This window comes from Amaranthus tricolor, chromosome 16 (assembly GCF_026212465.1).
Source record: "Amaranthus tricolor cultivar Red isolate AtriRed21 chromosome 16, ASM2621246v1, whole genome shotgun sequence".
NCBI classification, from domain to species: domain Eukaryota; kingdom Viridiplantae; phylum Streptophyta; class Magnoliopsida; order Caryophyllales; family Amaranthaceae; genus Amaranthus; species Amaranthus tricolor.
The window spans coordinates 16,486,512-16,503,862 of NC_080062.1; the positions used below are offsets into that span (position 1 = coordinate 16,486,512).

Consider the following 17,351-nt stretch of genomic DNA (forward strand, 5'->3'; position numbering starts at 1 on the left):
TAAAGTTGGACCCAATGATGCAAGCTAGTCGGAAACAAGAATTATGAGATTGGCTTTATATCAACCACCTATAAATTTAATTTCAACCACTACCAATCTACCATGGACTTATTAAGGGTTACTAACTAATCAAAAAAAATATAACAATTATTGTTAAAAAAATTAAAAATTTAATGAAATAAAAATAAAAATATTAATTAAATAAATAAATTGGTTCCAGTTGTACAAAACATGCAACTAGGCCTAGGTCGAAACATACAAAACATGCGATTAGGTTTATTTTCTGACTTTTTTAAAACAATTTAAATAATATTTTACTTTTTTAATTTAATTACTCCATCATCAATAATTTTAGTTTGATAAAATAATTTTTTGTATAAATAAAAATAAATTTAAAAATGTTTTCGTAATTTCATTAAACGGTGGCTACAAAATGAAACGTGTGATGACATTTAAATTACAAAAAAAAAATTAAGTAATAGTACCTTTTACAAAATACTGTATTGAAAGTAATAATCAAGTGATGACATTTAAATTACAAAAAAAAAAAATTAAGTAATAGTACCTTTTACAAAATACTGTATTGAAAGTAATAATCAAGACAAAAATAAAAGTCAAATTATAAACTAAAGGTAAGTAGAGGTGAATTTAAGAAGATTAAAGAATTATAAAATGACTTATATATTGATATGAAGAATATAAAAAAAAATAATGATGCTGAATCTTACAAATTTAAAAATATTCCATGCTATCTCACCATGATAAATAAGAGTATATAACAAAATTAAGTAAACTATTTTTTTTTTCTATTTCTCACATTTGAAAATAATATTATTTTATTTTTCTACTTGAATAATGTTGTTTTATTAGTTTGATTTTTATTTACTTTATAAATATTTACTCCAATCTTACCATCCAATTAGTTCCAATTTTTAGATTGGAATTAGTAGAATTCTTAGACATTCGATGGTTTTCCTCTCATAGTTTGGAGTGCTCAAACGTTCAGAAAATTTAAATCTAAAGCAATTTTTTATGACCAACTTGTCAAGCCTTTCAAACCTTCAGGTTAAAAGTTCAAATTCCCCTTTTTATTTCTCATTTCCATTGAAAAAAGCACCAAACTTTACTCTTTTCTATTAGTGGAGCAAAAAAACTCTTTTAAATTAATCAACAAGCAACAAACTTTTTGGTATGTAATTACAGTCTCATTAGAGAAAACAGTGGACACATTGCTGATTGATAATTACAGTCACAACAAAGCATTCTACTGTTGCATGGAAGTGTGGCCTACTTCATCACTACATTCCAATCTACAAATATTTTTGGATCAGATTTGAGTACATGATGTAGTATACTTAACCCATACTACTCTCCATTTCTCTTTCTTTATCTTCTCTTCTACATCTATAAATTCCACATTTGTTTTCATTGACAGAGAAACACAAACAAACAACAAACCCAGAAAAGCAGAGGGAAATTAAGTGTTAGATAGTGAGAAGAATGGCTAAAATCTCAGTTTCTAGACTGAATATACTCTTGTTTTTCAGCTCTATTTTATATCTCAATTTTCAGTTCATACATTCTGTTGATATTACTTATGATAACAAGGGTTTTATCATTAATGGCCAACGCAAAATCCTCCTTTCTGGTTCCATTCATTATCCCAGAAGTACCCCTGATGTAATTCTCTCTACTTTTTCCTCATTTGCTCTGCTCATATAAGTTTTATATTTGTGATTTCATTTTTTGCAATTTACAAGATGGGTTTTATTTTCTCTTTTATTTACAAGATGGATTTCATTTTTATTAAAATTACAAGTTGTGTTCATTTTTTGTTAAATTTACAAGATGGTTTCATTTTTTTTCCTTTTTTATTTAAATTTTTAAAATGGGTTTTATTTTTTGTTAAATTTTAAAATGGGTTACATTGTGTTATTAAATTTTAAAATGGGTTTCATTTTTTGTTAAATTTTAAAATGGATTTTATTTATTGTTAATTTAAATGGGTTTCATCTTTTTTAGTAAACATTGTATTTTTTTTTTTAAATATGTTATTTGATTTAATTGGGGCATTATTATTTTTTTTTTTGTTTGTTTTTTGGTGTAGATGTGGGAACATCTTATAAGAAAAGCTAAAGTTGGAGGATTGGATGTAATTGACACTTACGTTTTCTGGAATGGGCATGAGCCTTCTCCTGGAAAAGTAATGTTCTTGGATCCTTTTTTTCTTTTTATTTTTCACTAACTTTACTTATTTGAGGGTATAAAGGTCTAAAATGTGGATTTTTTTTTTCCTGGGAATATGCAGTATTATTTTGAAGACAGATATGATTTAGTGAGGTTCGTTAAGACAGTTCAAGGAATTGGACTATATGTTAATCTCCGCATTGGTCCTTATATTTGCGGTGAATGGAATTTTGGGTAATTTGCTTTGTTCTAAATCAATTATATGGCTGTCTTTTAAAATCTTTTTTTTTTTAACTGTGATTTTGTACATTATTTTGGGTGATATTTTGAAGTGTAATTTTTTCTCTGTTCAATTTGATGCAGTGGTTTTCCTGTGTGGTTAAAGTATGTTCCTGGAATCAGCTTCAGAACAGACAATGAACCTTTTAAGGTTAATAATGGATATCAAGTTGCTAATTAAAAAATACTTTTGAAAATTTTTTTGTTGAAACGAAAACATGTTGATAACTTCGATTGTATTAATAAAAGCATATGTTATTTATTTAATTTATTTATTTCTAATTTTTGGGTGTTACTGTTTTGTTTTAAAAACAATTATACAGAAAGCAATGCAAGGTTTCACTGAGAAAATTGTTGGCATGTTGAAAAGTGAGAGATTATTTGCATCTCAGGGTGGTCCTATAATCATGTCTCAGGTTTGATCTCAGCATTCTATATTTTGTTTTAGTTTCTAAGTTAGAGTTTATTTACTCTTACATCACTATATGCATCAAATTTCACCTGTATGTTTTTAGTGAAGAACTAAATGTAGCAGACATTTAGTAAAGCAAAACAGCTAAAGTTTTGATCTGGTTCCATGAGCCTACTCAACAAGCACTCACGCAATTAGAACTTTTCTTGTTAGATTGAGAATGAGTATGGGTCTGAGGTTCGGGAATTTGGGGCTGCTGGAAGAGCATACATAAATTGGGCAGCGCAAATGGCCTTTGGATTAAAGACTGGAGTCCCATGGTTAATGTGCAAGGAAGATGATGCCCCTGAACCAATGGTGAGATTACACAATAAACATTTAAGATTCCATTGTTTGATTCATATTTTGATTCATCTTGTTTGTGCCTTATGGAAATGTCAATAGATAAACACATGCAATGGTTTTTACTGTGATTTTTTCAAACCCAACAAACCAAACAAACCAAAGATGTGGACTGAGGCTTGGAGTGGATGGTAATGTCTTTGCTTCCATATTTCTACAGTAAACGTGTTTGCTTTTCTCTTTTGACATCATATTCATATCATTTGCAGGTTCACTGAATTTGGGGGTCCAGTTCACGAGAGACCAGTGGAAGATTTGGCTTTTGCAGTTGCTCGTTTCATACAAAGCGGAGGATCATATGTTAACTATTACATGGTTAGCTATCACAATTATGAGCACTCTTTTGGATTGATATTGGAAGGCTGATGCTTTGCTTTCTTCCTTAATATGGTCTGACTTTCTGTGCTTGTATCAGTACCATGGTGGAACCAACTTTGAGCGCACAGCTGGTGGACCATTCATTACAACTAGTTACGATTATGATGCCCCAATTGATGAATATGGTAAGCATTTTGAACTTGCACATCTTGGCTTCTTGGATTTAGGATATCAAAATCTAAAACATCACTTGTAGATACAAAATATTACTGTCTTAATGGTCAGATTTTACTTGACATTGCACTGTCACTTGGTAGGTATGTAACTCTTTCAGACCTTACATTATTAAATTGTAGTGTTTCAGACCTTTTTAAATTGCAGTTTGCTTTTTGCGCTTGCTTCAAGCAGTTTAATTGATTAAGATTTTTATGCATAGTGTGTACTTGTATTACAATATGTTACTCATAAAATTGAGATTCAGTACATTCTTTAACAATGTTTTGTTTCCTTGGAATGATAAACTTTTGTTTTCAAAAGATCTGTTGATATATGGTTGCAGAATTTAAGGGTAAACATTTCTTTAAAGTTTTATGTATTATTCTATGAAATTCTTGGGGTTTTGTGCTTATCAATCTGAAGAAAGGTTCTCTTCTAAAACTCTTTTCGGTCCGCTTGGATTGAGTGTAAATATTGAAGGGCTAAATAAAAGTCAAAGTAGTAAAACATAGTTGGATAGATGATTAAATAGATGATTAAAGGAATTTGATTGAGAGAGAGGTGGAAGAATTGAAAGTAATGAAAAATGGTTAAATAACAATTAGTTCTCTCACTTTGGGGTATAAACTTATCCTAGGGGAGGGTGGGGGAAACCTTTTCCTCCAAATAAGGGAAATCATCCTTTTTTTTATTATCTTTTTAGTTTATTCTCATTCTACTTCGTTTACAATTACTTCATTTGCATCTCTTAGAATTACAGAAGTCGGTCAATTAAGCAAAGGGCATACATTTGACGGAATGTTTCCTCAAAGGATTTAAATTGCTAAGAGGTTCATGAAAGACAATTTGCTTATCATGTCTCTCAAAACTCCCTTTATTTTTTCCTTAGTTCATAGAATGGTGCTCCCCAGCTTTGTGCCTTAAGGTTACATGGCCTCTTCTAATCAACATCATATTACACGCAGGTTTAATCAGGCAACCTAAATATGGGCACTTGAAAGAACTAAATCGAGCTATCAAGCTTTCAGAGCTGGCATTACTCTCTTCAGAACCGAAAATTACGTCCCTGGGAAGCTATCAGCAGGTTGTTGTCGTTCTGCGTAGCTCCCTGTTTGGAGCATCTTGTTCGGTTTGACTGATCGCAATATCTTTTACAGGCATATGTGTTCTCAAGTCCTGGGACTTGCGCAGCTTTCCTCTCCAACTTCCATTTTACTTCATCCGCTAGGGTGAAATTCAACAATGAGCACTATGACCTGCCTGCTTGGTCTATCAGCATACTTCCTGATTGCAAACATGCCATCTTCAACACTGCTCGGGTAAGTAAAATATTCCGAACTCATGGAAAGTTTTATATTATATAAGATGTTGAAGTCTTGGAAACATACTACCATGTGCTGTCGAAAAACCAATACCTCAAAGCCAGAGTAACATAGCTTCTTATTATGTAACGACTCTCGATACACTATGATTTTAAAAGAAAATTGTTTTCTAGGTTGGAGTTCAGACCTCACATATGCAAATGTTGCCAGCCGGTTCTCACTTTCTGTCATGGGAGATGTTTGATGAAGATATTTCTTCTTTGGAGGAGCGTCCAACAATGACAGCAGATGGGCTTCTAGAACAGATTAATGTCACTAGAGACAACAGTGACTACCTCTGGTACATGACCAAGTAAGTCCCAAAAAATTACCTTTATCTCTTTTTATACAATTCCTTTCCAGTACATTTCCAATTTTCATACTTGATACAAGATTTTTATATTTTGCAATCATTTCGCTCCAGTGTGCATATGAGCCCATCAGATTTGCGAGGAGCTCCAAGTCTCCTGGTGGAGTCAGCTGGGCATGCTCTTCATGTCTTTGTTAATGGAAAACTATCAGGTATCTTTCACTTAGATCATCTAGTATTGGCCGAATATGTTGAGGTAATATGAGCCAAATACAGGAATAAACCCAATGTTGATGCTATTTTCTTATGCAGGGTCTGCTTTCGGGACTAGGGAAGCTAGGAGATTTACTTTTAGAGGAACAATCAATCTTCATGCAGGAATGAACAGGATTTCTCTGCTAAGTGTGGCTGTTGGTTTACCAGTAAGTTTCTTGCTGTCGTAAGTCGTAAGTCATTAATTCAAACTAGTCTTATTGGATTGTTTTACTGATTGTATTTTTCAGAATGTTGGGCCTCATTATGAACAGTGGAATACTGGAATTCTTGGTCCAGTGGTGTTGCATGGCCTTAGCAGTGGGAAGAAAGATTTAACATGGCAGAAATGGTCTTATCAAGTGAGTTGCAAACATGCTTGCAAATCGAACATGTGATTGTCATTTGTCAATATTCATATACGTAAAATACGTAAATTTTTGAGCGACAGGTTGGATTGAAGGGGGAGAACATGAATTTAGCGTCTCCAAATGATGCTTCATCAAATGAATGGGTACGCGGTTCACTTGCTGCACAGCGTACTCAACCTCTGACTTGGTATAAGGTAAGAACATAGACTTTGAAAGCAATTTTGAAGGGCCTCAATCTTACTATTGTGACAATAAAGTGAAAATAGAAGGAAAAGCATTGTTGCTGAAACATGGGAGTTGTGATTTTGCAGGCGAACTTTAATGCTCCTGGAGGGGTTGAACCATTGGCTCTAGATATGCAGAGCATGGGGAAAGGTGAAATATGGATCAATGGGCGAAGTATAGGAAGATACTGGACCAATTATGCAAAGGGTAACTGCGATTCTTGTTACTACGCTGGAACATACCGCCAGTCAAAATGCCAATCTGGCTGTGGTAGTCCAACTCAAAGATGGTAATTAACTGCACATTCAATAACATGCTACAAGGTTTCTTGAAATGATGTTAATCTCTTGGGTAATAATAATAGGTACCATGTTCCTAGAGCTTGGTTAAAGACAGGGAAAAATGTAATGGTTATATTTGAGGAACTTGGTGGGGATGCGTCAAAAATATCTATGGTGAAGAGATCAGTGTCACGTGTTTGTGCTGACTCTTTCGAACACCATCCCATGGTTGAGAATTGGCGATTGGATTCCAATGGCGATGAAGAGATACTTCACCAGGCCAAGGTTCATCTGCAGTGTGGGCCAGGACAATCAATATCATCCATTCAATTTGCAAGTTTTGGCACCCCATTGGGAACCTGTGGAAGTTTCTCCAAGGGATCCTGCCATGCTGAAAACAGTCACGCTGTCTTAGAGAAGGTACTTTTTTAACTATCTTATAGAAGTATTCCTTAGCTTTGCATGACCTTATTAGTGGATGATGTCCTATTCTTCTATTGTTGAGCATATCATCGATTATCACCACAAAAATAACTCCATTGGTCACATAACATAATGTCGTATAAAGTTAAGAGTAATGATGTATTGGTTTTATTTAAAATTTTTGTGGGTGTTTGTTGTTAAAATAATTAAATGAAGATAGTAGAAGAGAATTAGGGTTTGAATTTCTATGTATATTCATATGATAATCTCTGGACTGTTTAAATACAAGAGGCCAAAGCATAATAATGGAAACAAGAATAATTACAGCCTATTTTACGCCTAAATATACATATTACTAAACTTAGATTTATTCTGACTATATTTTTACATTCCCCCTTAAGTTAGGTCATGGGGTTTCCAATGCCTAACTTGCACAATGCATTTTCAAATGCTTCAGCCGTAACTGCTTTTGTGAGATTGTCTGCAAGTTGATATTTGGACCGTACAGAATGAAGACTGATGATTTGTTTCTCGAGCTTTTCCTTTATGAAGTGCCTATCAATCTCCACATGTTTTGTTCGATCATGTTGAACTGGATTACTTGAGATGCTAATGCATGCCTCATTATCACAAAATACCTTACATGCTTCCCTCTAAGGAAAAATGTAACTCTCCCACAAGCTTCTTGAGCCATAGTATCTCTGTTTCTTGTTGTTTCTTGCTTTTCCATGTGACAAGGTTACCCCCGATTAAGGTAAAGTACCCCAAAGTGGACTTTCTGCTATCTTTGTCACCTGCCTAGTCTGCATCCGTATAGGCTACGAGATCAAGATGCCCATTGTTTCTATAGAAGACACCCCTGTCACTGGTGCCTGTCAAGTATCTTAGAATCCTTATAACTGCATTCATGTGCGGTACTTGTGGGAGCTGCATAAACCTACTAACAACTCCGACTGCATAGGAGATATATGGTCTTGTATGAGATAGATAAATGAGTTTTCCCACAAGTTTCTGATATTGATCTTTATCTGCTAGTTTCGCATCCTTTGTGGTCTGAAGCCCATGATTGGCTTAAATGGGTGTTTCAGCAGGTTTACAATCGAGCATTCCAGTTTTTGCCAGAGATCAAGAACATATTTCTTTTGATTCATGAAGATCCCTCGTTTTGACCTCAAAACTTCAATACCCAAGAAATATTTCAAGTTTCCTAAATCCTTCATTTCAAACTCCAAAAATGGTTTTTCTTTGAGATCACTAACTTCCCTTTCAGCGTTTCCTGTTATGACCATGTCGTCAACATATATTATTAAGCAAGTAATTTGGTTTCCTTCCTTCTTCAAAAACAATGTATGATCGGAGTTGCTCTGCTTATATTCAAGTTTCTTCATTGGTATGGTAAATCTGCCAAACCATGCCCGAGGAGATTGTTTAAGCCCATAGAAAGCTTTGTTTAACCCGCATCGCTCTCCTGGTCCAAATTCATCTGAAAAACCGGGAGGAGCTCTCTAAAAACTTCTTTTTCAATTTCACTATGGAGGAAAGCATTCTTGATGTCAAACTAGTACAATGGCCACTCCTTGTTTGCAGCTATTGAGAATAGCACTCTAATGGTATCGATCTTGTCAACAGGAGAGAAGGCGAGCTTATTATCTTTCAATGAACCCATCAGGATGGTACTTGATTGAGAATACCCATTTGCACCCAACGGTTTTCTTTCCTTCGGGAATCACATATTTCTCCCACGTATCATTTTTCTTAAGAGCAGTAATTTCATCCTCCATGGCACTCCGCCATTTCGGATTCTCAAGAGCTTCTTCAGTGCTTCGGGGAATGGAACTCGAGCACAAAGAGGCATTGTCGACGATAGCAGTTTCAGATAGGTTAGCATTTCTATCCTGAGTAATATGATATCGGGACCTCTGTGCCTCGTACTCAGGGTCATATCTTTTAGGAGGAACACCTCTTGTACTCCTTGGAGAGAGTTCATATCTGCAAGGTTCATCAACAGGAGGTATATCATTAGTAATCTCAAGATTCGATTTTGGGTGTACCTCTAGATTTTCCTTTGTTCCTGGGCTTTCTCTAGATGCATCAGATAGGATACGAGCAATCCGAGGGGAGAAGAGTACCATATCTTCTGTGGCAACGGCTGTAGGTGTACCTACTTGTTCTTTTGGGTCAAGATCAATAACAGTTGGGTGTGTTAACCAGCTTAAGTCATCACTTATGGTCTCCCCTTGAGGACTAGGTTGGGTATAGTAATATGTGTCCTCGAAGAATTCACAATCCATAGTAGTGTATAGTTTATTTTGGAGAGGATCAAAGCACCAATATCCTTTCTGATTTACCCCATACCCAATAAAGAGACATTTAACGGCTCGAGGCTCAAATTTATGGCGACTGTGTTGTGGAAGGTGAACATGTACAACACATCTAAACACTCAGGGGGGTAAGGAATGTGATGATGGGATGGAGATGCAAGTTTGAAGAGTTGCTAGTGGGGTTTTGAATTGGAGGGTTTTGGTGGGAAGACGGTTTGTTAGGTATGTAGCTGTGGCAATGGCTTCAGGCCAATAGTGAGCAGGGACTTTGGGTTCAAACATGAGAGCCCGGGTGATGTTGAGGAGAGTATCGTTTTTGCGTTCAGCAACGCCATTTTGTTGTGGTGTATGAGGGCAACTAGTTTGGTGAATTAGGCCACGAGTAGACATGAATTCTTTCATTTTTATATTTATGTGCTCTCCCCCATTATCAAATCGAAGAATTTGGGGTTTGGCTTGGAATTGGGTTGCAAGCATATTATAGAACTTGAAAAAGACATCAAAAACATCGGATTTTTGTTTAAGAAAATAAATTCAACGCATGCGAGTATAATCATCCACAAAAGAGACAATACGATAAACCATGATTATTAAATCCAGGAGCAGGGCCCCACACATCAGAATGTATCAAAACAAACGGTTTACTACTATGAGTTCAACTAGGAGAGTAGGTATGTTTATGACTCTTAGCTAGTGTACACGCTTCACAATGCAAAGTTTCATTACAACTACTAAGTGATGGAATAAGACGTTTTAAGTATCCCTGTGAAGGGTGGTCTAGACGTCTGTGCCACACCACAACGGTTGATCTACGTTTTAAGTATCCCAGTGAAGGGTGGTCTAGACGTCTGTGCCACACCACAACGGTTGATCTAGAGACCCGCGAGCAAGCAAAGTGTGACCCTTTGTGGTTGCCTCGTCCACATAGTACAGTCCTCCTCTCTCAGTACCACACCCAAGGATCTTCCCTATCTGAGCATCCTGCACAACACTATGAGACAAAGACATAAGAACAATACAATCAAGCTCTTTAGTTAATTGACTAATGGATAGCAATTTATGTGATAAGCTAGGGATCAAGAGACAATCTTTTAAGTGCAAGAAGGAGAAATATTGATAGGCCCAGTTTGTTCCACGTCCACACACTCCCCATTGGCTGTTTGTATATGGGTTCAGGTTTTAGGTTTGAGGGACAAGAGGTCACATCGATCGTATGTCATAGTGTCGGTAGCCCCACAATCAAAAATCCACTTGGAGGAGCGAGGTTTACATAACCGACTTTGGCAAGGGTTTAAAAAATTGGGGCTTTAGTTCAACAGAATTTGGGCTTGGATTTATTATTTTGTTTTGATGGGTGTTGGGCACGGTTTTAAAAACGGTAAGGTTTACAGGGTTTTTGGTTTTTGGAGTATAAATACCCGGTTTAGAAAACTTTCCTAAACTCCCTTCCCCACTTTCTCTCTCTTCCGTCCCTTTCCCTTATGTTTCTGGTTTGTGGGTTTCTAGCTTCTAGTTTGTTTCGGTCTGTTCACCTTTGTCATGGTGGGTTGGTGTTCCTTGTGGCTGAGTTTCGGTGGTGATGGTCCCGGTGACTACATGGGCTTTGCCCCCGGTTTTGTTAATCAGAGCCTTGGTGAAGGCTCTTCGTTGCCGGTGTTTCTCCCACCACTCCGGGAAGCCGATGAGCTTAAAACAACCTTTCTTTGTGTGGCGAGATCCTCCACAGTGACTGCACTTTAGGTGAGTTTTGTCTTTCATGTCTCTCGCCGGAATGAGAAACTTTTCGACCCACTACCTATTGCTGAGGGCCTTAGGCCCGATGATGAAGTATGGGACATGATCCCACGCCGAGCAATTTCCCGATGAATCGTAGCGTAAGCTACATCAAGAGTGGGTAATGGGACTTGATTTAACAAATCTCGTCTCTCCTTGTCAAAAGTGTCATTTATCCCTGCCAAGAATTGCTATAACCTCTGTTTTTGAATGAACCCATTAAAAAGGTTATATCATCCGCACATTTCATAGGATTAGGCATCCTTCGATCTATCTCTTTCCACAAGTTGTTGAGGTTGCTAAAATATACTTCAATGGGGTCATGATTTTGTTTTAGTGCACTTGCCTTAGAACTCAGAGATCTGCAGTTCTTCTCGTCCACTGCTTAATAGTGTTGCTATTCCCGTCCATAAATCCCATGATGTTGTATAGTCCAAAAACTGATTTATTAGATCGGTTTTGATATTGGAAATAATCTATGATAAAACAACTGAGTCTTGTTTCCATTGCGAATAGTTTGGATCTGTTGGTTGTGGAGGGCTGGCGGTGATGTGACTGAGCCTCCCTTTTCCCTCAATTGCAATATGCATCAGCCTACACCATTTTGTGTAGTTTTGATAATTAAGTTTTTCGGCCACCTTTAATTCTGGTGTCGAAGGTTCAGTAGCTTGATTATTTTTTTGTATCTGTTGGAAAAGTTGGAACATTTGTTAATTGAGCCATGTTCATAAGTTGTTGGTCTGTGTTTGGTTTTTGTTCTGGTTCATCCATTTTAGGTAAAGGTTTAAAGGTTTAAAGGTAAATGATGACGCCGGAAAAGTGTTGTCGGTCCCGAAAAACACCTTACGGCTCTGATACCATGTTAAAATAATTCAATGAAGATAGTAGAAGAGAATTAGGGTTTGAATTTCTGCGTATATTCATATGATAATTTCTGGACTGTTTAAATACAAGAGGCGAAAGCATAATAATGGAAACAAGAATAATTACAGCCTAGTTTACGCCTAAATATACATGTTACTAAACTTAGATTTATTCTGACTATATTCTTACATTTCTTGCTTTTGGTACAGCTTTGTATAGGCCAGGACAGATGTTCGGTAGATATATCAAACTCGAACTTTGGGGGAGATCCATGTCGCAACGTGTGGAAACAACTCAAAGTTGAAGCCATTTGTTCCTAATCATGTCTACCCAAAGCAAATTCATGAAGGTTTCTATTGTGTAAAGAGTTCAACACAGCCTGTATTTATATGGTGAAAGCTAAAGAAGAAAGAATAATGGTAGAAGAAAAATAGTGGCATCTATTATCGGTTTAAAAAACACACGCATTTGTGCAGAAAATAGCGAGATGGTTGTGCAGAGTAATCATTCCCTTGCCTTTTAATAGGGATTTAAGGTGAAGAGGAGGCAAATCCCAAGTACTACTATTTATGTTATTCAAAGTAGCTAAACTTAAAATTATTATTGTAATCCATCCTAATTGTGCGGTTTAGTAAATGTGATTTGAGAGTATTCAGTTTGAATTGCTCTTCACACAAATTACAAAAAGCTCAAATTCCTTGCTTACAAATTCAGTCGACCATATTTAGTAGTCATCGAAAGGAATCTGATTTGCTTTGATCTGAAAGTGGCACACTTCTTTTGCATAGTGGTTAGATTTCTTGTCCCTAGAAAATAAGCTATCTGTAAGTGGGCACAAGGAATACGCATATAATGCTATGCATTCATGATTCCTGTATATGAATTGTCAAAAAAAGCATCTCAATTCATACTCGAATACAATTAATCAGGTAAATCTTCAAAATCAAACTGTTGCAGTGTTCCGAGTCAAATCATACTTGAATACAATTAAACAGGTGAATCCTGGAAATCAAACCGTCACAAGTAAAAAGAGACGTAGAAGTACTTTCTATAGCTGAAGCATGACAAATACCAAAGCCAGAGAAAGTAAACGAAAACAAAAGACAGCTCACAATAGTATTATATCATTCTCCACACTGTTAAAACGTACAAGCACATGATTCAGAATAAGGCAGAACATTGCCTTAAGAGTACTACTCAGTAAGCAACACAATTAACATAAAAGAGCGAAAGCAATGAGCTTATGGTTATTTGATTCATGGGAAGGCTTATGCAGCAACAGTTTCAGATGAAGAAGCAGCAACAGCATGCTTATTTATGCATTCCAAGAGGTTTTCTTTCCTAGCACCCACAACCCTGTCAACTTCCTTCCCATCTTTAAAGTAAATAAAAGTTGGCATTGCTTCAACCTTCTGCTCCTCAGCAACAGTCTGCAAACAACAATAAACAACTTCATGTTCAATACTGCATTATTGGATATAAAAATAGAAGGGTTCAATTATTTACCTTCAACTCATCAACATCAACCTTGAGGAAGATCACATGGGACATTTTCTTAGCTAGATCAGCCAAAATTGGTGCAATGAAACGGCATGGCCCGCACCATGAAGCAGTGAAATCAACCACAACCTGTCATAGTATTCAAATGGAGGTGTTTATTAGACACAACCCTTAACGTTCGTATCAGTCATTGTTATCTGATTCTCTTATCAACTCTTCCAATTATCATAACTCTTTTAGAATGAACTATACAAGCCTAGTAAAACATATAAAGAGAATATATGTTTTTGGGGGAAATAAATATAATCCTCCCTCAAGTGTATCCAGGTGTCTTATCAAAATTTTAAGGGACAGGTACAAAAAGTTTACAATAATATTCAAGAAAGTTGAAATCGAGCATGGGTCAGAACAAAATAGTTGGATAATTAAATCAACTGATTGCAAAAAATCATAATTCAACCCTATTTCCCAAAATCCAGATATGTCAACAAAGGATTCGAAGTAATTTTTTTTTCTTGATCCACAGCAGTAATTCAACTTCAAACTTTCCAAGTTCTCCAAAATGTGTATCATTCTTTTTTCAGAACACTCCCTCTATAGACCAGTCTCCTAACATCTATTGGGTACTTGAATTCCCAATCTTAGGTTCTTAGACAGTCACTCCTTTTATATCAATCACTTTCATCCATACAAAATAGTTTCCTCATACCAAATCCTAAGTTCTAACTCCTAACCGCACTACAAAAAGCGATTGAATTCTAACATACATTTAGCGACCACTTAGCAACGAACAAGTCTTGGAGACAAGTGATACAAGTGATATAGCATTCCGTCGCTTGCCTTTAAGTAACCAAACTTAGACCAAATTGGCCGTCGCTATTTTCCCTTTTTTTGTAGTGTAATGCATTATGTTTAGAACACTTAATCAGCTAACAACCGTTTCCTGCCATCCCACCCGAGGGGTCAATCAGAAACTTGAAAAGTTCACTTATCATCAACTTAACTCCAAACGAATGGGCTTGCTATCCAAAGAAATTTTTAATCATCAATTTAAAGCTCAATTAAAAAGAATAAGGCTATTTAGAGTGAAAATAAATCTACCATATGAATACAAAAATGATTATATGGAAAGAAAACTGAACATGTTAACATGCAATGAAAAACCAACTACAACCATGCCAAACCCTGAATCCAAAACTATTAGAATAAGCTAAATAAACAAATAGATAAGTGATAATAGTCGAGTTCATAAATTCTCCAATCCAGTTTCTTTAATTTTCTATCATCCTAGATTTTGAAATCTAAAATCAATGAAAAAACTACTAATAAAATCATAAATCCAAAATCCAGGATTAATCCCTCTTATATTATCAACAAAGATTGACCAAAATAACAGAATTAGAACAGCTTGGTCAGCGCACGTTTTGTATTACAAGCAATCGTTGAATACAAAATTCCTCAGCTCTAATTTCAAACAGACATCTCTAATCATATATAATTCTATCCGATCGCATAATTCTAAATAGCAACGGAATATTTGATTAAAAACCTAACGCACTTTTTAGTTTGTTATTTCATTCCAATCACTTCAAAAACAAAATCCCACAAATTAAAATTCGTAACCTAATCATATTTTTGACGAAAAATACGCAATCGAATAAAAAAATTCAAGTCCATCACCTGAAAATTTCAATAATTAGATAAACCGGAAAACTTAATTTTTAGAGAAGAAAAATACCAGTTTACCAGATTTGGCCCCATTCTCAAACTGTTCCTTCCACTGATCAACGCTGTGACAACCAATAACTTCCGCCATTCTCTCTCTTGTATGCTTTCTCTTTCTTCAAAAAATTCTGAACGGGATAATTGAAGACTATGAACAGAAAATAATAAATAACTTCGACTTTATAGACAAAGCGGAAAACCCTGGGCCTCAAGTCTAAGAGTACTGGGCTGGGATTCTTTAATCATCCGTGACGTTTCTGGACTCGTTTTGTACATTCGTAAATTCATTACTAGCTGGAAGAATATTGACAACTTTTGATTAGTCTTTAGGAATGAAAAAGTGAACTATTTGATTTTTTGTCATTATTCCTTTTGCATGTGTTTAATTTTAATATGTAAAATTATTAGAAACTACCTAATTTATATGTCTTTTTAAAAACTGCATTATCTAAATCTTTTTTGTAAAAAACTACCTAATATAATATAAATGTTTGCAAATAATTACCTATTAACGATTATCGTTTGTTGACAGTTACCTTAACTCTTTGACCAGCACATGAGTGTCACTTGACTAATTAAAACAGTCTTCTTCTTCTTTAATTAAAACACGATTTTAGGCTAAACAACACTTAATTTAAGCAAAACTTCAGCAACAAATTTTCTTGCCATCCAATCATTAGAACTTAACATTTCAACAGTTATACCAACCACATTTCCCACCAAATTTCCTCCAACTTTACCATTAATCACAATTCCATTATTTATACCAATAATACTTTCAATTACTCCTAATAAAGCTCCTTTTGCTTTAAACCCATTATTTTTTAACAACTTCATAACTTTAAGTAAAACCCTTTTCCTCAAATCTCCTTTTTCTCTTTGGAACAAGTTTGCAGCGGAAGATTTGTTTATGACTTCTTTGATTATTCGATCATCAATCAGACAATCAAATAGTAAAGGTTATCTCGATTAAAATGGGTCGTTTTAGGGCGATTTCTAAGTAATCTTGGGAGACTACTTATCCTGGAAGAAGACACTGATTCCCCTAAGGAATACAAGGCCTTAATCCTCACAATTCTCACAAAGATCTACGTAATCTTGGAGAAGTATGAATCCGTGAAAGGCTTGAACGCTCTCAAACTCTCAACAGAAAATGAAGAACAAACAGAAACAAACACTTGTCTTCTGAATGAAACTCTGAATATGAATTATCAAATCTGAAAATAGGAATACATGACATCCATTACAATCTGGAAGAGGGCCTTATTTATAGATTTGGCTTCCTCCTTTTAACGGCTAGAACTCAAGAAAAGGCGCCTAAGTTCTAACGGCTATAACAGAAGACTAAGAAAGAACGCGTTAATCTATCCGACAGGGTTTGGGAACACCTAACTGTTCCTTATCTAGCTGTTCCTTATCCTTCTTCTTTTATATACAAAACTGTGTACGCTTTTCTTGAGGTAGGGCCATGTACGTTCATGTTAAGCAGTAGCTGTTCCTCAGTTCCTTGTGTATCAACTCCCTGATCTTGGATTGGTTTGGGTTCAGCACGCTATTCCTCTGTACTGTTCCCAGTATTACCCTTGTGCTGATCATATGTGGAAGGCGTACTTGTTTCATTCCCTCCTTCTTCAGCTCGAATTGTCCCCAATTCAGACTCAGCATAGTATGGCTGTAAATCCCCTATGTTGAATATGGGGGAGACTCCATATCGATCAGGCAGGTCTACTTTGAACGCATTGTCTCCATATTTCTCAGTAATTTGGAATGGTCCATCGGCTCTTGGCATTAATTTGTTCTTCCTCTGTCTTGGGAACCGTTCCTTTCTCAGGTGAATCCATACCCAGTCTCCAATTTTGAACTTATGTGGAGCTGACGTGCTTGAGTTAACTTTTTGCTGGTACTTTGCAGTAGCTTGTTCAATGTGTTTTTGGGTTTGCCTATGGATTGTCATCATGTCCTCAGCATGCTGCTTAGCATCCCCATGTGGTCTGCAATGTGAAGGAAGATCAATTAGTGAAACAGGTATTATAGGATTCATTCCATACACACATTCAAAAGGTGATATCTTAGTTGCCCAGCTTGGACTCATATTGTAGGCGAACTCTGCATGACACAGCTTCTGGTCCCA

At 35.9% G+C, this 17,351-nt stretch overlaps 2 protein-coding genes across 2 annotated transcripts; one reads left to right on the forward strand and one right to left on the reverse strand.

Annotated features, from left to right (window-relative positions):
• Positions 1-926: 926 nt before the first annotated feature.
• Positions 927-12,682, forward strand: LOC130802688 (beta-galactosidase 5-like). The gene is made up of 19 exons (XM_057666707.1): positions 927-1,680; positions 2,108-2,203; positions 2,309-2,421; positions 2,551-2,617; positions 2,790-2,882; positions 3,092-3,235; positions 3,323-3,411; positions 3,490-3,595; positions 3,696-3,783; positions 4,780-4,898; positions 4,972-5,133; positions 5,310-5,488; positions 5,600-5,697; positions 5,798-5,907; positions 5,989-6,099; positions 6,189-6,302; positions 6,420-6,622; positions 6,698-7,034; positions 12,205-12,682. The coding sequence occupies exons 1-19, from the start codon at positions 1,501-1,503 to the stop codon at positions 12,313-12,315; spliced, it is 2,520 nt and encodes an 839-aa protein (XP_057522690.1). The 5' UTR covers positions 927-1,500; the 3' UTR covers positions 12,316-12,682.
• A 400-nt stretch (positions 12,683-13,082) lies between these two features.
• On the reverse strand, positions 13,083-15,391 carry LOC130802690 (thioredoxin H-type 1-like). Its single transcript, XM_057666708.1, has 3 exons — positions 15,234-15,391; positions 13,502-13,624; positions 13,083-13,425 (listed from the first exon to the last, which is right to left on the reverse strand). Exons 1-3 carry the CDS (start codon positions 15,309-15,311, stop codon positions 13,264-13,266), a joined length of 363 nt encoding a protein of 120 aa, XP_057522691.1. The 5' UTR covers positions 15,312-15,391; the 3' UTR covers positions 13,083-13,263.
• Between the last annotated feature and the right edge of the window lie 1,960 nt (positions 15,392-17,351).

Excerpts from the sequence above, each read along its gene's own strand:
- LOC130802690 (XM_057666708.1), bottom strand. The coding sequence starts at position 15,311 with ATGGCGGAAGTTATTGGTTGTCACAGCGTTGATCAGTGGAAGGAACAG. Across the intron at positions 13,625-15,233 it reads GGGCCAAATCTGGTAAACTG|GTTGTGGTTGATTTCACTGC; the intron begins GTATTTTTCTTC and ends ATACTATGACAG. Across the intron at positions 13,426-13,501 it reads TTGATGTTGATGAGTTGAAG|ACTGTTGCTGAGGAGCAGAA; the intron begins GTAAATAATTGA and ends TGTTGTTTGCAG.
- LOC130802688 (XM_057666707.1), top strand. The coding sequence starts at position 1,501 with ATGGCTAAAATCTCAGTTTCTAGACTGAATATACTCTTGTTTTTCAGC. Across the intron at positions 2,204-2,308 it reads ATGAGCCTTCTCCTGGAAAA|TATTATTTTGAAGACAGATA; the intron begins GTAATGTTCTTG and ends GGGAATATGCAG. Across the intron at positions 7,035-12,204 it reads GTCACGCTGTCTTAGAGAAG|CTTTGTATAGGCCAGGACAG; the intron begins GTACTTTTTTAA and ends CTTTTGGTACAG.